Below are 24390 nucleotides of genomic sequence, written 5' to 3' on the forward strand. Positions count from 1 at the left end.
TACTAAGAGACGGGCAAGGAAAAGGCCCCATGGCGTCCAGGTCAATATCCTCCCTTGTAGAAAAGAGCTTTTGAAAGAAAGAATTTGTCGCCATTTCTAGAGTTGTAGTCTCTGTGGCCCAAGACCCATCCTCTAAAAATAACCCATGAATTTTGTTCCTCTTTCTCCTGATAACTGTCTGCAGATGAAAAAATTTTGTATTTCTGTCTCCACATCTCACCCATTGTTCTCTAGATTTTTGATACCACAACAACTCTTCTTGAAGAAGGATAGCATTCAGTTCCTGATGCAAAACTTGCTCTTTGATCCTAAGCTGTTGATCCTCCCGACTCTCCAGAGTAATCTAAACGTCATTCAAAAGCCTCTCCAACTCCCTTTTCTTAACAAAAATATTGCCAAAAACCTTTTTATTGAAGCTAGTTGCATCTTTTTGAACCTCCAACAAACATTTGACTACATCCGGAGCTCCTCTATTCCAAGCTGTATCAACAACATTCCTAAAAAGAGGATGAGTCATCCACGGAGCCTGGAATCTGAACGGACGATGGCCCTTGGTAGCCCTCTTTGCCATCTTGCACCTAGTGAATAATGGGCAATGATCAAAGTGAAGGCGCGCCAGCACCTCAGTATAAGCCTCCGGAAACATTAGTTGCCAGTCCTGGTTGATGACTGCTCTATCAAGCTTCTTGGCCACCTGCACCCCACCTTTCACCTTCCTATACCAAGTGAATCTTCTCCCAATAGCCCCTCATATCAAATAGCCCACAATCCTCCAATGTTTTCACAAATTGTTCTGCTCTGGCAAGTCTAAATTGCCCCCCTCTAACTTCACTCTGCAACAGAACATCATTAAAGTCCCCTAACACAATCCAAGGTCCGTGGATCATATTAGCAATCCTTGTCAAGTCACCCCACAGTTCTTTACGCCGATGTATATGCGGATTAGCATACACCGCACTGCAGTAACTAGATGTATTGCCCATAGTGATTTCAAAACTGATACATTGATCAACTACATCCAATACTCTCACAGAAATATTTGAATTAGAACATAGAACCCAGATACCCCCACTATGACCATTAGCCTCAACAATACCAACAACCTGGTAACCTAGATTATTCCAAAAAGATTTTATCCTCTCGAAAGCAATATGGGTTTCAAACAGAATGAAAAAAGTAGGGTGAAATTTATTCGCTAACTCCTTACTATGAACCCGGGCCAATTTATTAGAGGCACCTCTAATATTCCAAAATAGAAAGCTTAAATCTAAATAATCCATAAAATAATTTGTATTGTAAAAAGGACCAACCTCAGCTGAAGTCCCTAACGAGATGATGAAGATCCACCATCATATCCCCCTGAGCCTTGCTTGTCCTTGTCCGGTTGTTGCCCGGTTTGTCTATGTCCCTCCACTGACAACCCTTCCAATTTGCCGATTTGCTGCTTGCTGGTGTCGCCAAGGCAGTCCGGAGTCGACGGCGAATTCTGCAAAGAAGAAGGGCGCAACCTCTTGTGTCCGTTTTTGATAATGGCAGTGAAAGTCGGCACCGCAACGGAGACAGCTTTGCCCTTCACCCCTTGCTGTTTGGAAGATGCCATGCGTGCCTTAGATCCGCTAACCGACCCGGTCTTCACCCCTGATTCGGCTCCTCTCATACGTAGCCCAAAGTCACGGTTCTGGTCCAATTTCTGATTTGAGCGCACCGGCATTTTATCTTTAGATGTTTGTTGGGCTTTGTTTGATTGACTCAATTTTCCTCTCCTTTTACCGTTGACTTTGGTCCAGCCAGCCTCATTTTCCAAATACTGGGACCCCACTTCCTTCCCATGCAACGTATCATCTAATTCCTCCCCAATTTCTGCAACTATCACTGACTCTTTGGGATTGCATCCAAATTCAAAAATTTTCTCTTTTGAGGCTTCCTGTGGCTGCACCACCCAGGCCGCCGTCTCGGTCACTGATGTTTCCTTTCGATCCACCCTTTCCGAATCTATTGGGGTCATTCTGCAGTCAGTTGCTGGATGCCCGAAACAATTGCACTTGTCACAAATAAGGTGTAAGCATTCATACTCTACCTTATATTCAAACTCATCGACAATCACACTCCGGACCACCGGCAAACCAAGATTAATTTGCATGCAAGCCCGAGCAAATTTTCCCCTCTCCGCCAACTTAGTAGCCAGATCCACCTTGACTGGTCTTCCCACAGCAGAAGCGATTCTCATCATGGCTTTATCCTGATAGTACCATATGCTCAAACCAGAGATTCGAATCTAAACCATAGTCTCCCCGAAAGTGTCCTCACAAGGTTTAAAATCCGGTGTCCATGGCTTGACCGCAATATAGTGACCGAAGATCATCCATGGTCCCCTAGTAAAACCTTCTCTCGATCGTCTATGCGATCAAATTTAACGAGGAAGTACCCAAAATCAACATCCAAGATTTCATATCCACCGGTGATCCTCCATACCCCTTTCAATTTGTGAAACATGGCCGTGTAACTAAAGTTTTTTCCAAGAACCTTAATCACAATTGCTTCCTTGTATGGTTCAGAAAGGATGTTCCTAGCCTCTTCGGAGAAGCAAACTCTTGGAGGCATAGGATCTCCTTGTTTTCCAGCGACCACTGCCATGGAATCCTCATCTAGAGCTTCAGCCCGATTTATCCCTGTGGCTACCGTAGAACCAATAACCTTGTCACGGAACGAAATCTTGGAAGTCACCCTGGAACTAAGGTCGCCCTTACTTGATCCCTCCTTCACACCTGATGCAAACCCTCCCACACTCTCCCCCTTATCTCTTTCAATGGCATGGCCATCTTCTTCACCTGTTTCACCCTCAAACGCTCTCTCCCGCTCTCTCCTTCTCTCATTCTCTCTGAGTACGGAGTACGTACTCTTTCTCTGCTAGGATTTTTTTATGAAAACGAGCTTAATTACTTTGAAGGGTTTGTTAATTAAATAGTATTGGATATGCACGTTCTACGAACTAAAATAAATTAATTTTTATATATAAAAAATTGTATAATAAAAAATTAAAAATTAATATTAAAATTATTTTCATTAATTTATTTTAAAAAATTATATTTAACTAAAATTACTTAAATAAACTAATTGTTTATATTTGTAAGCTAAAAATAATAATTTATGTTATTGGTTTTTTCTATAGAAAATTAGTTGTTTTAACCTATTTTTTTATTAGTTATGAACACACACATATATATATATATATATATATTGTATAAAACTATATCAAATCTTTTCTATCTTAGAAGGTATCATTTACAATCCTAAAAAATTAGAGTACATAATTTCTTATCCTAGAATATATATGGGGGTACTCAAATAGTACTGTATCTATACTTAATTATAGAAATATTATTAATATGATACATGAATATACAAATATGAATATTTATATTTATTTATCTTTAAATATGAATTTTTTTTTAAAATTCATATTTACTTATCTATATAAATACAGTTTAATTAGAAATTATATTCTGTATAAAAGTATATACATGAACATACAAACATGAGATACATTATATACAGAATGTGTTGTACATGTAATACAATTGGATTAAAATTATACATCTAAATACTCATGTCCTCTTGCATGTACAATGCTTATCAATAAGGTTTTATACTTTATATTCTGCTCCGTATTTTTTTATATTCGCAAAAGTTCTATTTTTTTCTTCTCATATTTCAATTTGAACCCACATTTTCTTCCCCTTGAGGTGATGTGAAGGAGTATTTTGGTTCATTTTAATATCAACTAACGGCATGCCAATTTACAATACAAAAAAGAAAACAATAAAAATAAACCAGTATAGATGATGCGAATCTTATTAAGGATGATGTGATCACTGGAAGCCAAGATGAAGATCAAGATCAGGAAGTAGTTAACAATTAGCTTGTAACTATTATAGTTATGTTAGTAGGTGACTTAGCTTAGTGTTGAATAAGTCAGTGGAATTTGTGTATAAATTGCTCTCTAGCTTTACATTCACTTGCTAGGAGTTGTAATCATTTTGTTTGTATCAATGTCATTCTATATTTCAATAATAGTTTGATAATTTTTTGTTCAATTAATTGTTCTTGCTGCATTTTTTCTGTAGATTTATTTGTTCGGTTTATGTTACACTATTCTTCTTTTCTTCTAATCCAAGCAATATGAGCTTGGAATAATTCCAGATGGTATTACGAGCTTTTGGATTATGAATCATGGATTCTTCTCCAAGGAAATTCCATCCTACAAATTTACATCCGTCTAATTCTGTATACAACAATAATGCGATCATCAACAATCTCAACTTCCCACTACACCTTCTAAATTCTCGTCTATTCACACCTATTGGAGACAAGTTTGGAGAGCGCAATCACAAAATATGAGAACAACAAGCCTTGACTGCACTTTGTGGTCAAGACTTAGAAGATCATCTTTATTTTTCAAAGCTAATGTTTCTCAGCATTGTGCTTCTTTAGAAGATCAACAATCTGGTGTTGAATCTGCAGCCTACAAATAATGGCTTTAAGATGACTACAATCTTCAATCATAGTTGTTGATATCTATTGACACTAATTTCAAGAATAAGATAGTTGGTTGTGTCTTTAGTGATAGAAATAAAACACATAATTCCCTACTTGCAAGAATTAGAGGAACACCAATATCCACTCATAACAAGTATTAACACCAGCACAATAATACCCAATAGCAGCGAAAAAATCATATAAACCAGAAATTAGAGACAAGCTAACACACCAAGATTTTTAACGTGGAAAACCTCCTCAATGAGAGAAGTAAAAACCACGAGTCACCAAGATCAAGAAATAACTTCACTATGATGAAAAATAGGGTACAAGAGAGTCACAAATTACTGCACAAAATGTGCATACAACAAGCCAAACAACCCAAGCTTCAAAGCTTTCAAAACAAGAACAAGAAGATGAAAATACCACAAAAATAGAGCTACTATACGTGGCCAATATCTCTAGCTACATACATTGAATTAAAGATCCGAACAGTGAAATCCAAGAACCAGATGTGTAAAACATACTGTCCAAATTTAAGCTCGATCCAATGGTTAACGAATCTGTAGAGACCAATTTGCAGAGACAGCTTTGTGTATGTGCAAAAATAACTTTCTCTCTTCTTTTCTCTCTAGTGTTTGGTGTTCTCCTTTCAAAATGACCTCTCTCACTCAACCCTAACTCATCTCGACCACTTCAACTATTCACGGGCTTGGATACTAATATTTGGGCTTTTTTTTCACATAGGAAGGGAGCCCAAAAAATCCAACAAATCTCTCCCTCACGACTATGTGGAGGTAACTGCCAATCCGGTGATTAAGCAACAAACTTAAAACTTCCATCTTGGTAATGCCTTGGTCATCATATCAGAACCATTCTCATCAGTATGAACCTTTTCAAGTTCCAACAACTCAGCATCTAAAACATCACGTATCCAATGATACCTCACATCAATATGTTTGGATCGAGAATGAAAAGTAGAATTTTTACCAAGATGTATAGCACTTTAACTATCACAAAACAATACATACCTCTCTTGAGTAAACCTGAGTTCTTTCAAGAATTTTTTCATCTAAAGCATCTCCTTGCACGCTTTGGTAATGGCAATAAACTCGGCCTCGGTAGTAGACAAAGCAACACATTTTTGCAATCTAGATTGCCAAGACACAGCTTCATCCACAAAATTGATCAAGAAGCCTGAAATGGACCTTCTAGAGTCAATATCTCCTGCCATGTCAGAGTCAGTGTAACCAACTAGAATAGGCTTATCACTTCCATAACACAACTTCATGTTAGAAGTACCACGAAGATATCTCATTATCCATTTTTACAGCATTCCAATTCTCGAGCCACCACTAAGTTGCCTTTAGTAAGCTTCCATTATCCAAAGCCGAAAGTGTTTTTACAAGGCCTTCATTATCAAGCCTTTTAACTGAAACCAAATTCAAGCGAACATCTGGAGCGTGTCTAACATCTTTGAATAGCAGCTTCATTCCCATATTAGTCTCAAGACAAACATCTGCTACACTAATAACCTTGGCTAACCCATCATTACCCATATTAAGCACTCCAAAATTACTTGGAGTATAAGAAGTGAATAACTCCTTCTTCGGTGTAACATGTATTGAGGCGCCACTATCAATTATCCAGCTGAACTCATCATCAGAAATAAGATTGACCTTGTATTCATAATCAACAATATCAACAGTAAGAAGATCATCTGAAATAGAAGATACACGATCATTACCACTATCATCCTTCTTTTCTTGCTTACCTTTGTTCTCCTTTTTCTAAAGAAAGCAATATTTTTTAACGTGACCCATTTTGTGACAGTAATGACACTCAACATTCTTGTATCTTGACTTGGATTTGCTCCTGTTTTTACCTCTACCCTTTTGACCTCTATTCTGATTTCTCTCCCTGGTTTCAGGGACTAACATTTTAGAGTGTGACGAAGAATTCTGCATCGTCCTTCTCATCTCTTCATTTAAAATGCTACCTTTAACAAGTTGCATACTCACTTTACCATTCGGAGCAGAATTAGTAAGAGAGATACGAAATATCTCCCAAGAATCTGGTAAAGTATTTAGCAACCACAATCCTTGAACCTCATCTTCAAACTTGATTCCCATGCTTGACAACTGATCCAGAACTCCTTGAAATTTATTCAAGTGATCTAATACTTGTGACCCCTCCTTGTATCTCAAATTCATCAACATATTCAACACGTACAATTTATTATTGCCAAACTTGGAAGCATACAAGGATTTAATTTGATTCCACAAAGCCCTAGCATGAGTTTCGTTAGCAATGTGATTGTAAACATTATCATCCACCCATTGTAAACTTTCATTCTTCATCTATTTTAGATTATGGTTTTTGTGTAGAAAATACGGATAAATGTAGATTTTTGACAAACAAATCTTTTATTTTGCCCTTCCATAGATGGTAATTAGTGCCGTTCAAACTTATCATCCTAGTAGAATGATTTGCCTCCATCTTTTAAGCAAGTTATAACCAAATACCCAAAACTGAGCTTTGATGCCAATTGATAGAAATAAAACACACAATTTTCTACTTGCAAGAATTAGAGGAGCAACAATATCCACTCACAATAAGTATTAACACCAGTACAATAATATCCAATAACAGCGAAAAAATCACATAAACCAGAAATTAGAGACAAGCTAACACACCAAGATTTTTAACGTGGAAAACCTCCTCAATGAGAGAAGTAAAAACCACGAGTCACCAAGACCAGAAAATATCTTCACTATAATGAAAAATAGGGTACAAGAGAGTCACAAATTACTATACAAAACGTGCATACAACAAGCCAAACAACCCAAGTTTCAAAGCTTTTAAAATAAGAACAAGAAGATGAAAATACCACAAAAACATAGCTACTGTGTGTGGTAAATATCTCCAAATACAGATATCTAATCAAAGATCCGAACGGTGAAATCAAAGAACCTGATGTTTAGAACATATTGTTCAAATTTGAGCTCAATCCAACGGTTAACGAATCTGCAGCGACCAATTTACAGAGACAGCTTTGTGTATGTGCAAAAATAACTTTCTCTCTTCTTTTCTCTCTAGTGTTTGGTGTTCTCCTTTCAAAATGACCTCTCTCACTCAACCCTAACTCACCTCAGCCACTTCAACTATTCATGGGCTTGGATACTAACATTAGGGCTTTTTTTTCACATAGGAAGGAAGCCCAAAAAATCCAACAAATCTCCCCCTCACGACTATATGGAGGTAACTGCATGCCAATCTGGCGATTAAGCAACAAACTTCAAACTTCCATTTTAGTAATGCCTTGGTCATCATATCAGAATCATTCTTATTAGTATGAACCTTTTCAAGTTTCAACAACTCAGCATCCAAAACATCACGTATCCAATGATACCTCTACGTCATTATCCGATCTTTTTAAAGAGGTCGGACTTATCATAAAATCCACCTTTATTGGTAAACGTTTTTACATTATTAGGCCTGACTTTCATTTTGTTGGAGTCCTGGACCAGAGTGTAAACATATACTATGCTAAACATAGGATAAAAAAGCAAAGAATGAATCACAATTTACAACTATCACACTAGCTCACGTTTTAAGCTAACATGTAATAATCCCTTCAATAATTCTTCAAGAATAGAAAGAACTGCTCCTTCTTGAAAATTAATCTTATATATGAGCTACGCTAGCTTTTTTAATTATAAACCACTCTAATTCATAATATTTCCGGTTGATGTCCATAGCCAAGATCCAATATACTAATAACAAGTTACAAGTTCATTAGCTATAAAATTTTTACATAAAAATTATTTTTACATAAAAATAATTATAAAATTTTTATTATAGTCTAACTTATGGCAAAGTAAAGGTATTAAACTATGACGGATATTTTAATAAAAATTTTATAATTATTTTTATGTAAAAATATTTTATTTTAATTATTAAATAATAAATTGTAGAGTTTAATTTTAATATATTATAAAATATTACTAAACAAATAAATTATAATTTTAAACAAAATTTTTTATAAAAATATGTTTTTAACATTTTTATTAAAATAATCACCCAAATATTTATATATGATTAACAAGGAGAAAAACTAAAGGACCTTTTCATCTGAGGAGAGAGAATTAGTGAGCAAGGAGGAACAAGTGAGCACACCTATTTCGATGCAGTTTTTCGCATTCGTCACCTTAATCAGCATACTTATTAATTATCTTTCGTTATCTTTAAACGAATAGAAAGAAATATATAAATGATATAATTAGGGTGGCAATATACATCTTATTTGTGGATATTTAACTCGATCCAGTCTAATTGGATAGAATTGTCAAATCGATTTGCAATGAGTAAGGGAGAATACGGGTAAAATTTTTGTGTGAGTCGGTAGAGTGCGGATAGGATTAAGTCTTAATCCTACTCAATCAATTCATACCCTAAATATGTATATGTTATATACTTATATAAAATTATATTTCAAGTGAATATTAAACTAATAATCTCTCACCAAATACAAAAGATTCTTAGTCACTAACAGAAGAAGACTAATAATTGATAATTTAATGGAAAAGTATAAGGAACTAACATTAACCAGCCAATTTTTTAAATAATTCTATTTAATAATTAATTTTAAATTTTTTAAATTCAAAATTTAAATAATTTAAAACTAATTAAATAAACCATTAAACCCTAATTAAAATCTTTCCATTTCTCTCACATTCCCATAGCTCCACAGAAATCCTTTCCACTCTCCCTCTCCCACTTCCATAGCCGCGCCATCCACATTCCTCTCCATTGTCATCATCACCAAACCACCCAGCGCGAAGCCTTCTCTGTCCTCCTCAGCCACACCAACCCTCTCCTCCTCTCTCCACAAACTAGACATTTGCACCTGCCCCTGCATCGTTGCCGCCAGCAACCCAGGGCCGCCAAACACTAGCTCCGGCCTCTCGCTCTGTGCCACCCTCTTACACTCTCAAACACTGAACCAGTAGAACAGCCAAAGCTCCCTGAGCTCAGCCAAGCTTTGACGCAACAGAGGACAACCCCTGTTCCTCCTCCTTCCAGCGAGCTTTGAGACGCACTCTGGCTATCTCCACCACCGCTGCAACCTCTACTTTTTTCCTAATTTTTTACTCTGTTATTCTGTACAGGTTTTGAACAAACTCAATTTTTTAATTTCTTTATTTCAGTTTAATTTGGTTTAGTTTTGATTAGAATTCAGGTTTAATTTTCAATCAATTTCATGATTAGTTCAACTTAGTTTTTGATTTTCTTTTAGTGGATTTAGGTTGTATGATAAGATTAGCTTAGGTTATTATGTTTTGAAAAGTGTTTGGATTGAATTGTATTGCTAGAAATTTCTGCTGAATTCGTTTGAGCCGAAAGTGTTGAAATTGTTGATTTGCTATAACTGCTGCTGGAATTAACTGTATTCATGATTTGCTGCTTTGTGCTGAATCAATGAAAAATTGGCTGTTGAGATTGTGTGAAAATTATTTGCTTGTGTGAAGATTCACTGTTTTACTGTCCGATTTCGTGAATATGTTGCTGAAACTAGTGGGTTAATTGTGTGATTGTGTTGAAAATTGCTGACGATTTTGTTGAGAAATTGAAAATATTCTGAGTTTACTGACGATTTTTTTTTTTTGAAAAATTGTTGCTGAAAGTATTTGAAACTATTCTGAATTTGCTGATTGAATTGATGGAATATGCTGCTGAGTTCATTTAAACTGGTTTAATTGACTTTCTTTTGAATTAATGGAGGAATTGTTGTTGGCATAGTTTGAATACTGTTGGGTTGTGTAGAGATTTTCTGTTTTATTGCTATTTTGTTGAATTTGTTGCTGGAGTTGTTAAGATTATTTGATCCTGTTAATCCACTATGTTACAACCGATTTTGCGAAAATGCTTGGATATGCTATTTGATTTGGTTTAAGTTGTTATACCCCAAGTGTTTGTTATTATGCCTCGAAGAGCTTTTAATACAACTTTGGTTGTCGCAGCAACCACCAACGACGCAGCAACCTCTGCCTAGATGTGTACGCATACAAGATTGGAAGGATGTTGCAGTGAAGATTATGAAAAATTTTCAAATGACTATCAAGCTAGTGAAGAGTCCGATAGATCTATCGGCATAAAAATATAAAAAATAAAAATCTTGCTAGAGGGACTATTAATGAGCATAAATTTTTAACTAAATAATGGCCTTGATCCCATTAAATTTGTCATAGCCTCAATGCCATTTCTATTGACAATTTCATTATGTTTATTATATTATATTCGAAAGTTGGTATTTCAAATTTCAGAATCAAAACGAATAAAGTTTGTATCCTTGTATGGAATTAATCTTTCATCATGTTGTTGTTAAAGTAGTTTAGAGAGCTTTTTTTAAACCAACATGACATGTTGCTTGGGAAGGTGGTGAAGAAATTTAGAGGCATCCATAATTGCTACACAAGGAAATTCACAAAAATATATAAAGTAACATCTATTTAGTATAAAAAAGAAACATTCTAATACTTGACAGAAGTAATATCTATTTAGATCTTTGCAAAAATAGTCAGGGACCTACACGGAGAAATATGTCGTGTAGTATTTAAAAAAATGCCATATAATTCTTAAAGAAATACAGTCTTTTACAACAACAACACAAGAAAACTCGAAAAATATTTTAAAGTAACATCCATTTAATATGAAAAAGAAACATCCTGATGCTTAACAGAAGTAACATCTACTTAGATCTATGCAAAAACAACCAAGTACCTACACGGAAAAACATGCCAAGCAAGATTTAAAAAAAAAGCCATGCAATTCTTAACGAAATACAGATATCCACAACTGCAACATAATAAAACTCCAAAAATGTATAAAGTAACATCCATTTATTATCTAAAAAAAAAAATTCTGATACTTAACAGAAATAACATCCACTTAGATCTTTGCAAAAATAATCAGGTATCTACATAGAGAAACATGCCGAATAGCATTTAAAAAAAATATATCAAAAGTGTCTCAAACGGTAACGGCATCCCATGTATACATTATCTTGAATTTTTTAGGTATCCTTTTTCTTCTGTGGTATGACCTTAAAAATTCCATGTCTTCTGCAATGGATGGCGAAGAACAAAAAACAAGAGAGAAGGATAAGTTTCATAACCGAATCCACATGTGTGGGTATCTTGATGATGGCGTGCGATGGTCGGTAACAAGACTTTTCAGGAACATAAATCAGGTGATTTTGTAATCTGTAAAGATCTTTGTGTAAGACTTCACACAAGCAGAACTTTTAATATAATTCCACGGAAATGTATATAACAACCATACATTGTCGCCATAAAAAATTTACTGGAATCCACCAATTCAGATAAGGAACAAATGTATTAAAAATAAGTGACATACACTATTTAAATGGGATAGAGTTTTAATTTTTTTAGACAACACCATCCATTATCTAATCACAGCAACATCTAATATCTAGTTACATACAATCCTTGTTCGTGCTACAATTTTAATTACACATATTCAGATCATATACTTAAACCTCTAAATTTAATTAATATTACAACATTCAGCAATTCAGAAATCACCTACGAAACACACCCTAAATGAACATGAACAAAAATAGTCAAATAAATTTTAACTATTTTGCCGTAAATTGCAACATCCCCAAACTCAGTAAAAAATCACCAACATACATAGCAAAACAAACATACTTTTTTATGTGAACAGAAACATCTAAAAATCGGAGAGGAAAAAAAGTTCCCAATTCACCATTTTTAGATAACTGAATTAAGTGCGATTGTGTAGTTAGATTTCAAACTGTGCATATAACATACAACCCAGTTGAGTATGTACAGGTAGAGTCAACTAAATTATAATTATTCCCAATAAATTTTAAAATCATCTGCATACATATTTAACTTCACATCTATGTTCTTGATAATAAAAAAACCAACAATGCTAAAAATAAATAGAGTCTTGCACCATATTTGAGACCAAACTTAAATTAAACCAAAATTAATGTAAATTTAATCTAATTTTGGCATTGAACGCCCAAATCACCTTTACAAAATAAAAAGTTTGTGCAAAGCGTGCATGCAGAATCCACCAATTCAGAGAACAAACAGCGGTATAGGAAACAAATTAAATCATCAACTTTTTGAATCGGAAAGAACAAAATTTTCTTATAAAAAAATTATACAATTTATAATAACAATAACATCCAATTTATAATCGCATCTAATTCAGCATTATTAAACACAAATCAAAGGAAAAAATCCTAATTACTTCTTCCCTCTAATATAGGGTTTGAAAAAAAGAAACAGATACATATTCAAACGCGGTAAAAGCAGAGGACTCACGATAGGAGGGTGGCAGCGAAGCGCGCGGCGGGTAGCGCCGCAAGGAGGAAGGTCGGCGAGGATGGTGGGCACGGACGTCGCTCAGAATGCGCGTGGAGGCGCCAGCAAAGACGACGCCTGGAACTGGGTGGAGGCGGCAGGTTGGGCGGCGCGGTGTTGGCGAGGACGTAGAGGTCGATCGACGTGGCGGCAGCAACATTGAACGGAACGGAGCTCGCGACTGGCAGCGTTGGCAGTGGAAGGCTCGGCACTGGTGGCCGTTCCACGTTGGCGGTGACTTCACCGGCAGATGGTGGCGACGCAGTAGGAATGCCGAGTAAAGGAGGAAGAGGAAGGATTGTGCAGTGAATTTTTGGATGTGAACTTGAAAGGTGAGACTAGGGTAACTAGTGGGTGAGTTTTTGGAGTGTTTTTTTTAGTTCATTGGGCTTTTTGTTATTGAAGCTATTTGAGTTGGCGGGTAATTGGTAGATATTGAGTTGGTTCCCTAGCACTATTATAATTTAATACGTTTTTTTCTTACATAAAAATCAGTTCTATTTTAAATTATCATCGAATTATATAATAATGTTACATCTTTTTGGTAACCCGTGAATAGAATCGAGTATCTGTAGATTAAAAACGGATAGAAATAAGATTGAAATATTCTCAACCCGTAAATAAAATATAGTTAAATTTATATAAAAATATTAACTGCGAATAGAGTTAGAATTGAATCCAAACTTTATCCTACCCTCCTATCCTATCTATTGCGATATAACCCAATTACTACATATATCAACATATTGAATTGGTGAAGATTATATATATGCCACGGTATGGTGGCTGCTATGGGAAGTTAAATGTTGACCCTCTAATAAAGTGTTCACAGAATCACATATGTTAAAGTTGAATGTCAAATTAATTTTCTGGTTACACACTAAACACTCAATTAATTTTGTACACGTAAATTAAATATTTTTGCCGCAATGGCATTTGCGAAAATTAAAGAATAATTGAAGTTAAGGATGTAAATGTAGTTCTTTTCCAGATGTTTCAATGAAATCCAGTTCCTCTTTTCACATGAATTGAATGTCTTCTTCAAGCAAAATGTATAAGGATTTCTTTATCGGTGAACAAAGGTGAATGAAATGCTAGATGAATTTCAATAAAAAGATGGTAAGATATGATATTGTTGAAGTTAGGAAACAGTCGTTTCTCTTGTGTAACATAAATATATAATTGAACAAGTATGTAATTAAATGATAATATATATTTTTTTATGACTAACAAACACTATATATCAAAATTAATCTCTTGCCACTGGATTATTAATGTGAAATAATTTTATGAAAATTTTAGATATTATTTAAAAAAAATAATTTTAGTCAAATGAAAATATACATCATAATTTTAATTAAATTTATAAAAATAAGTGTATATTGTAAGTTTATAATGCACAAAATTTCAAATTTAATACAATAGGATTTCAAACTAAATGTAAATATAATAATGAATATTTTAGTAAAATATTATGTGCACATTATCAACTAAGATATATTTGTGTATAATAAATATGTATATTATTTAGTTAATTAATTTGGATTAGTTTAATGGTTAGTTTACTTAAGTAAGTGCTGAGAGTTCGAATCCTGTCTTATATATAGAGTAATTCATTAGTTAATGACAAACTCTTAAATAAAATTTCGATCAACAATAAATTAGTTCTTGACCTATTAAATTGAAAGATACAATAAAAAACTAAAAAATATGTATTATTTAATTCATTTAATATATATTTTATATTTTATTAATATGTATTTTATATAAATAAATAATTTAATAACTTATTTTATATACACATAACATAATTGATCTTTTATAAGCATTGAAAGAAACTAATTAAAGAAATTATTTTACTTAATTTGTAAATTTTTTTATTTACTCATTTGTTATCATTTGAAATGATTTATATGTTCTATTTATATTAGATTCTCTTTTTTCATTAAATATTAAATACTCAAGACATGTACATCAAATGTATTATTCAAAGTTAATATTTGGTTTAATTATTTTAGAGTAATTATTTAAATCAGTCCCAAAGATTTTAAAAACAGACATTTTAGTTTCTAAGAAAAATTGATACACAAATCAATCTCTAAGATTTTACTCCGACAGACAGATCAGTCTCTAGTTCATTTTTTGGTAGAGTAATTACCCATACCAGTCCCCAAAAATTTAAAAAATAGACATTTTAATCCCCAAAAAAATTAATACATAGATCAATTTCCAACTTTTTTTGTCAGACATAATAGTCTCCCGTCCATTTTACTTTTATTATATGCCGACCTTTATTATTATTAACTTAGTTTTGTGCATGTAGATATGACGACATATACACTAGCATGTTAATACACTATTTTCATTAGAAACAAGTAAGGTGAATAATGATGCTTTGAAATTTAAATTAAAATATTTTCTTTTAATACAAACATATTTTTTAAAATAGGATATTTTTTATTATATTAAATACAAAAATATCAAATAGTTTCAACCTTAAATTTCTTGTAGAATAATCTCTAATAATTTTATTGAATATTATTATTATTATTATTATTATTATTATTATTGATTGGTTATATATATACCTTTTATATTATAATAAATTTATCATTACTTTTGTCCAAAAAAGTACAAAAACATTATGGTACATTATTATTATTATTATATAATTGATAATAATAATAATAATAATATTTTATTTTATTTTTTTGGATGAAGGACTGTTATGTCTGACGGAGTAAAATGTTAGAGATTGATCTGTATGTTAATTTTGTTTGGGAATTAAAATATCTACTTTTAAAATTTTTGGGGACTGATGTGGATAATTATTTTGCCGAAAAATAAACTGGGGACTAATTTATCTGCTGGAATAAAACTTTGGGGATTGATCTATGTATTAATTTTTTTAGGACTAAAATGTCTGTTTTTAAAATATTTGGGGACTAATTTGAGTAATTACTCATTATTTTATTAGTTTCTATACTTTTACCAAATTTTAATTAATTTTTGTACTTTTTTAATTAGGTTCTTATACTACTTTTAATTTTGTAATTAATTTTTTTATATAAAAGTTATTAGAATTAACAGAAGATTTCTTTCAAAATACATGTAGTCAAAGATCTAATTAGATTTTTAATTATGAATACTTTTAATTTGCGAAAAAATATTTTATTAATTCTAACATTTTTTACATTAAAAAAGATCTACTTATAAAATTAAAAGTAACGTACAGACCCAACTAAAAAAAATAAAAAATAAAAACTTAATTACAAATTGAATAAAATTATAAAGACTAACAAAATAATTAAACCTTAATATTCTAAGGTATGTTTAAGGTTACTAATAATAATTCAAAAATTCTTTAAAAATATTACTTATTGAAACACAAATACTTTTCGATCTATTATTTCTGTTATATATTCTCTGATTTCTCTCTCTTCAATAATTATGGTTTGTTTAGTACTATTATTGTTAGCTTACTTTATGAGTAACTAATTATGCAATTTAGTTAACATGTGTTTTAAAAATATATCTTAAAATTATTAATTAAAAAATAATTATATATATATTTATTATATATTTATTAAAATAAAATAATTAATTTTTAAATTAATTACTGAAAAATTTATTTAAATGTATGAATTTAATTAGATCATTATATAAAATTTTATAATTTTTCAATACATTAAAATTAAAACTTTTTTATTAAAAAAATCATCAATTAGTGAATTATATCTGAACTTTTAATTATCACGTTGACTTTTTTTGGTTTCATAATATTTATTAAACTGTCACTCTCATTTTTTAATGTAATATTTTTAATTGAATTATCAATTATACTGTAATAAATAAAAATATTAAAAATTATTTTACTATTTTCTTTTTTCATTAATTAAGAGTTATTTAGTAAAACTAAATTATATTTAGATTACTCTTGATTTATTTTAACTCTCTTATTAATTGTATTTTTCAAACAAAATGATAGATAAAAGAAACAAACGAAATAAATTAAAATAAAATGAATGATTTTTGTTATAAATTTTGTATAGAAAAATAATATTTGACAAATATTATAATGAAATAAAGAATAGAGTGACAAATAAAAAATAAAGATAGTATATTATATATTAAATAAAATTTATATTAAGATATTGGATATGCATTATTGTATCATGTAAATGGATTTCATTTTAACCTTCTGACATCATATATATTTTTTACCTATATATAAAGCATAATGTATTAGCTGTTTATTTAATGTATAAACACAGTTCATGAAATATTAATGGCAAAAAAATGGAAAAAAAATAAATTAACTAGAATTTAGATGTAAACGTGGATCAGATCGGATCGGATATGGCCAAAATTTTGATTCGATTCGCACTAAAATAATCATCGGATCGGATCCAATATCCGCAGTTTTTAAGCTTAGATCCGATCCGCGCATTTGCGGATTGGATCGGATATCGAATATATCCGCAAAATACAAAAATATTTTTAAAAGCTTATTTTAATTAAATAAAAATCAATAAAATTCATTTTTTCTTTTTTTTTAAATATGTTTACTCTTAAAATAATATTAAACATACATTTTTTAAATAATAAATTAAACTAGTACAATATATATGATAATTATTTGTTGAAATAAAATATAAAAAGAATATTTATTTATTTATTTTTGTGGATACACAGATATGCAGATATCTACACAAAATTCGCAATACGACTCTATTAGTGTACGGATCTGATCTGATCCGATAGCCATACGGATCGGATCCATATCTGCAATTTTCGAATCGAATTCGGATAAACACCGCAGATATACCGATCGGATCCGATTCATGAACACCCCACTAAAATTCGCTCATACTTTCCCTTTTTAAGTAAGAAATATATATGAATATTTTCCTTTCATCAATTTTTTTTTAAATAATGTAATGAGTCTATATGCATTTTCCTACTTTAATAAATTGAGAAATAAGGAATGTATATAGATTATCGCCTCATCACTCTTATATATATTATTAAGAAGATTAATGTGGAGAAGTCTAAAGTGCTTTGCTCTAAGAATGTCTCTGCAACAAGGAAAGAGGTTTTCACTGGGGTATCCTCTATCAGATTTGTCCAGGACTTGGGCAAGTATCTTGGAGTTACCCTTAGCCATTCTAGGGTGACTCGTTCAGCTTTCAATGGTGTCCTGGATAAGATTCGGAGTAGGCTAGCAAGCTGGAAAGGAAGTTTACTCAATCGGGCTGGTAGACTTTGCTTGGTTAATTCTGTTGTCGCTGCTATTCCCACGTACCAGATGCAGGTCTCTATTTTTCCCAAAGGAATCATTAGTAAATTGGAGTCTATGATGAGGAATTTTCTTTGGAAAGGACAAGTTGATGGAAGAGGATTGAATATTGTTAGTTGGAAGGTACTGGTTACTCCAAAAAAATATGGAGGTTTAGGGATTAGAGATCCTTATTGTGTAAATATTGCTCTTCTTGGGAAGCTAGTTTGGACTTTCTTCCAGCAGCCAAACAAGCTATGGGTCCAATTGTTGAATGCCAAATACCGATCATCTCTATATGACTGTTTTAGTTATCCTAAGAACAAGGACTCTCCCATTTGGAGGTGTCTTTGCAAGGCTTGGGAAGTGTTGAAGGATGGGTTTGCTTGGTGTATTGGATATTTGAACCAGAATTTTTGGTTTTCTAGCTGGAGGAAAAAAGGACGGTTATCTAATGAGATCAATTATGTTCACATTTCTGATTCGAATCTCCGGATACAGGATATTTGGTCGGTTGGTAGGTGGCATTTGGATACTCTTTATTCTCCTTTATCTCAAAATCTGAAAGATAATATTCTTTCTTACAATCCAGATGAACAAGCAGGTCCGGAAGTGGGTTGGTATTGGAGTGGGTCTGCCGCCAAAGTCTATAACTCTCACAATGGTTACTTGTGGTTGTGTAAGCAGCTGTTTGGTTGGGAGGAGCGGGAGAATTGGCTTTGGCTTTGGCGCCAGCTTGTTCCGGAAAAGCATAAGTTTTTGGCTTGGTTGTGTCTTAAGGAGGCTCTTCCTACTGCAAGTTTTCGCTTTAGAAGAGGGATGTCGTCTTCGGATAAGTGTCCAAGATGTCTTTCTAGCCAGGAATCGGTTTTACATTGTATTCGGGATTGTCCCAAAGCTCAGCTTGTCTGGCATAGGTTGGATATTTCTTGTCATCCTTTGGATTTGAAGAACTGATTCTTGTATCATAGCAGAGAGCATCCGTTCAAGTTCTTTTCGGGACTTTGGTGGATATGGCGAGCAAGGAATAATGACATCTTTAATTCCGATGAAACTTGGCCTCCGGAAAAAGTGATTTGTCTGGCATTAACTTCAGAAAAGGAGCTTAGGAATATCTTTGAATTACAACGTATGTCCCTTCCCTCTACTCTAAATGGTTTTTGGAATCCCCATCCATTGGTACTTTTAAGATTAATTGTGATGCTAGTTATTTTGGTTCGGGTGATAGTGTTGGTTTTGCTTGTGTTATTAGAGATTGTAATGGGAGCTGGCAAAGGGGGTGTTTGGGAATGATTGAGAGTAATAGTATTCTTCAAGGAGAATTGTTTGCTATTTGGAGAGGATATCTCTTAGCTTGGGATGTGGGTCAACGAGATGTTATTTGTGAGACGGATTGTGTGGAAGCATTTAATCTTGTTACTCAAGATGATTTTGGGTTTATTGATCCACTGGTGCTCAAAATAAGAGATATCATGCATTGGAATTGGCGGGTTTACTTTCGTTTAATTATGAGAGATGCAAACACGGTGGCAGATACTATGGCAAAGATGGCGATGAAGTTACAATTTTCGCATGTGGAGCTTCTTTCACCTTGGGAGGAGTTTAAGAGTAGTCTTAAACGGGACTGTCCCTCTATTTAGGCAGTTCCTTGTTTTGTTTGTTTTGTTTTTCTTTGTTTAATTTATTTCAGTCACAAAAAAAAAATATTATTAAAAAAATAAAAAAATGATAAAAGAAAAAATATTCCATGATTTATTATGATTTTCAATTAGTTATTATATATATTTTATGAATGAAAATTATGTGAAGTTAATAGTTGAGAATTGTTCGATAATTTAATAAATTTGATTAAATTATCATCTAATAATTCTTAACTATTAATTTTATATAAAGACGACTGCATGAAAATGATTTATATGTTCTATTTATATTAGATTCTCTTTCTTCATTAAATATTAAATATTCATGATATTTACATTAAATGTATTGTTCAACATTGATATTCAGTTTAATTATTTTGTTAGTCTCTATAATTTTACTAAATTTTTAATTAGATCTTTATACTTTTTTTCCTTTTTGATTCTATTTTTACACTACTTTTAATTTTGTAATTAGATCACTTTTATATCAAAAATAGTAAAATTAACAGAAAATTTCTCCCATAATACATGCAGTCAAAGATCCAATTATATTTTTAAGAGTAAAGGACATTTTCGTCCTTGACCTTTTTTTTCGCGGACATTTTCGTCCTCAAGCAATAGAAAATACATTAAAGCCCCTGACCCTTGAAAAATGTGGACATTTATGTCCTTCCGTTGAATTCAGCCGTTTGCACTGAACGGAAAAGGCTGAGCTGGCAGAGGTGGCGCTGAGGTGGCACGTAACGGAGGCCAGGTGGCATGGAGCATTTCGTAACAGGACGTATAAGTCCCTCGAGACGCAGCATTTCGTAACAGGACGTATAAGTCCCTGGAGACGAAAACGACACCGTTTCGTCTCCTCCCTTATCTGCCCTTTTCTTCTTCCTCGGTCCCTTTTCCCTTCCATTCTTCCTCAGCCCCTGCCACCATCACCGCCGTACAGCGGCGCCTCCGTCAGCCACCATCAACGCCGGCGATCTCCTCCTTCCTCTCTTTTCGCGTCTTCTTCCCTTTCTCACTCCCTTGCTCCCATTAGTCTCTCTCTCTTGCCATTATCCAGCATTGGGATTTCAATCTGAGCAGATTGTTCATATGGCTTCCCATTATCCCAGGTCTCAAGTGCTGCAAACTCATCATTGTGCTTCTCAAACAGATCGGCAGCTCGCAACAATATCCTTTACCTTTCCTATACAAAATCAAAGTAAACATAAAGGGATTTTAACTGGATAATCATACAAAGATTATATACTAATAAAAAGAATAAAATAAAGGTCCAATGGTATGAATTACATAGGTTGTCATCTTAGGCCATGGCCCTTGATCAAATGCCTTTCTTGCGGCTGCCACTGCTCTATCAACATCTTCAGAGTGACCCTCAGCAACATGAGTAATCACTTCCCCTGTTCTTGGATCCAAGGTTGGAAAAGTTTTACCTGATACCAAAGAGGAACCCAACACTATGGTAAGATACCCCCACAAAAAAACTTCAAAACACTTTTCTTCTTGGCAGTCAAAGATGCAAACTTTATGATTTTCATGTCCAACTATAGTGGAAAAAACAAAATCAACAACAAAGCACGCAGTGTCCTTCTCCTTGATCTATGAAGGGGGAAAAGTCAAAAACATTCCATGTGAATCTGATTGAAATTTTCACTCCCCATCAGAAGAAAAGCAACATCCCAAAGGTCAATTTCAACAATTTTCTCGCAAAACAAACAAAAACAACATGGGAAAAAAAAAGGGAAAAAGAGTTCACCTTTACAATTATGCAAATTGAGGACCCTCAAGCATGTGAAACCATTGGCAATGACGTCAAGGTTGGAGGAAAACCCTAACCCCTCGAGATTTGAGACTAATTTTTACAGAGAGGCGGCGGCGCGGCGGTAGTGGGTCGTCGAGAAGGTTGTCGCGGACGAACGGTAGGTGGAAGGAGACGTGAAAAGAGAGGAAGGAGGAGGTCGCCGGCGTTGATGGTGGTTGACGGAGGCGCGGCTGTGCGGCGGTGATGGAGGCAGGGGCTGAGGAAGAAGAATGGAAGGGAAAAGGGACGAAGCAAGAAGAAAAGGGCAGATGGGGGAGGAGACGAAACGGCGTCGTTTTCGTCTCCAGGGACTTATACGTCCTGTTACGAAATGCTCAATGCCACCTGGCCTCCGTTACGTGCCACCTCAGCATCACCTCTGCCAGCTCAGCCTTTTCCGTCCAGTGCAAACGGCTGAATTCAACGGAAGGACATAAATGTCCACGTTTTTCAAAGGTCAGGGGCTTTAATGTATTTTTCATTGCTTGAGGACGAAAATGTCCGCAAAAAAAAAGGTCAGGAACGAAAATGTCCTTTACTCTATTTTTAATTATGAATACTTTCAATTTACAAAAAAAATATTCAATTAACTCTAATATTTTTTATATTAAAAAGATCTAATTATAAAACTAAAAGCAATGTAGAATCAAATTAAAAAAAGAAAATGTCTATAAATTTAATTATAAATTTAATAAAATTATAGAGACCAACAAAATAATTAAACTTTAATATTCTAAGATATGTTTAAGGTTACTAATAGTATTTCAAGAATTCTTTAAAAATATTACTTATTGAAACACAAATGCTTTTTGATCTATATAAAAATATTGAAAATTATTTCTGTTATATATCCTCTCTCTTCATCAATAATTATGGGTTGTTTGGTATTATTATTGTTGGCTTACTTTTGAGTAACTAATTATATAATTTAGTTAACATGTGTTTTAAAAATATATATTAAAATTATTAATTAAAAAATTATAAAAAAGGAAAAAAATTAATTATAATATATAGTTGAATTATTGTGTAAATTTTTTTAATTTGTAAATACACCAAAATTAAAATTATTTTTTATTAAAAAAATCATCAATTAATGAATTATATCTAAGCTTTTAGTCGGCACGTTGAATTTATTTTTCTTACATAATATCTATTAAACTGTCACGTTTATTTTTTAATTTGATATTTTTAATTAAATTATCAATTATACTGTAATAAATAAAAATATTAAAAATTATTTTACTATTTTCTTTTTTCATTAAGAGTTGTTTAGTAAAACTAAATTATTTTTAGATTACTCTTCATTTATTTTAACTCTCTTATTAATCGTATATTATTCAAACAAAATGATAGATAAAAGAAACAACCGAAATAAATCAACAATAAAACAAATGATTTTTGTTATAAAATTTGCATAGAAAAACTATATTTGGCAAATATTATAATGAAACAAAGAATAGAGTAACAAATAAAAAACGAAAATAGTATATTATATATTAAATAAAATTTATATTAAAATATTGGATACGAGATTATTGTATCATGTAAATGGATTTTATTTTAACCTACTGACATCATATATATATTTTTGTTATGAGGAGTGTTAGGGATAGTAAATTTTATAATTTATAATTATTAATTAGTCATTATTAATATTTTTAATAACATGAGATTATATAATAGTGTAAGATTATTTACTTTTTTTATTAGTTAAATGATGACCAAATTTTAATAAAAGTATTAGTCTTTTAAACTTTTTTTTTATCATATATATAAAGATTAATGTATTATCTATTTATTTAATGTATAAACACGGTTCATGTATGAAATATTAATGCCAAAAAATAGAAAAAACAATAAATGGCTACCTTAATTAGAATTCGCTCATACTCTTCCTTTTTAAGTAAGAAATATAAATAAATAGTCAATAAACTATAACTCAAATGACATAGTCTTTTCATATTCACTTAGAAATTGCGGGTTCGAATCTCTTTATTTTTGATAAAAAAAAAATAAAAAAATATATATAGATATTTTTCTTTCATCAAATTTTTATCAAATTTTTTAAATAAAGGTAATGAGTCTAAATACATTTCCCTACTTTAATAAATTGAGAAATGCGGAATGTATATAGATTATAGACTCGTCAATCTTATATTAAATAATAGAAAAAAATTTTATAAAAGGAAAAAAATATCCCATTATTTTATTATGATTTTCAATTAGTTATTATAGTATATATATTTTTTTATCAATAAAAATATTAAATTTAGTTATTTTTTATGTAAAATTAATATTTGAGAATTGTTCAATAATTTAATAGATTTAACTAAAATATCATTTAATAATTTTTAACTATTAATTTTACATAAAAATAACTATATGTAAATATGATAATAGATATTTATGAGAGCAATGACCCTTTTCTCGCTCTCTGTCCCGTTTAAGAAATTGCCCTGCATCCTGTTACGAGTCCTCATTATTTCCTCCTACAGGGGAGGCAAATAACACGGATATATGTGGATATCAGTGGCGGAGCTTAGTTGAGATAGATGGCTCCCAAACTTTTGTTAAAAAATTAGTAGTATTTTTTTAAAAAATAAAAAATAGTTCAGTTGGTTCAAATACTTTATTATGACTTAAAATATCAAAGTTTAATCTTCATCTCTATTTAATAAGTAATACTCCCTCTACCTTTGAGTTCAAATATAAAAA

At 32.2% G+C, this 24390-nt stretch overlaps 1 protein-coding gene across 1 annotated transcript; it reads right to left on the minus strand.

Moving 5' to 3' along the window:
• Positions 1-343: 343 nt before the first annotated feature.
• LOC148563306 (uncharacterized) lies at positions 344-2634 on the minus strand. Its single transcript, XM_088486727.1, has 4 exons — positions 2383-2634; positions 1330-2239; positions 817-1111; positions 344-716 (listed from the first exon to the last, which is right to left on the minus strand). The coding sequence occupies exons 1-4, from the start codon at positions 2632-2634 to the stop codon at positions 344-346; spliced, it is 1830 nt and encodes a 609-aa protein (XP_088342853.1).
• Positions 2635-24390: the final 21756 nt, after the last annotated feature.

The sequence above is a fragment of the Arachis ipaensis genome, chromosome B5 (genome assembly GCF_059453495.1).
Source record: "Arachis ipaensis isolate K30076 ecotype BB chromosome B5, ASM5945349v1, whole genome shotgun sequence".
Lineage (NCBI taxonomy): Eukaryota > Viridiplantae > Streptophyta > Magnoliopsida > Fabales > Fabaceae > Arachis > Arachis ipaensis.

Excerpts from the sequence above, each read along its gene's own strand:
- LOC148563306 (XM_088486727.1), bottom strand. The coding sequence starts at position 2,634 with ATGGCAGTGGTCGCTGGAAAACAAGGAGATCCTATGCCTCCAAGAGTT. Across the intron at positions 2,240-2,382 it reads GCATAGACGATCGAGAGAAG|GATAAAGCCATGATGAGAAT; the intron begins GTTTTACTAGGG and ends TGGTACTATCAG. Across the intron at positions 717-816 it reads CAGAGTGAAGTTAGAGGGGG|GAAGGTGAAAGGTGGGGTGC; the intron begins GCAATTTAGACT and ends CACTTGGTATAG.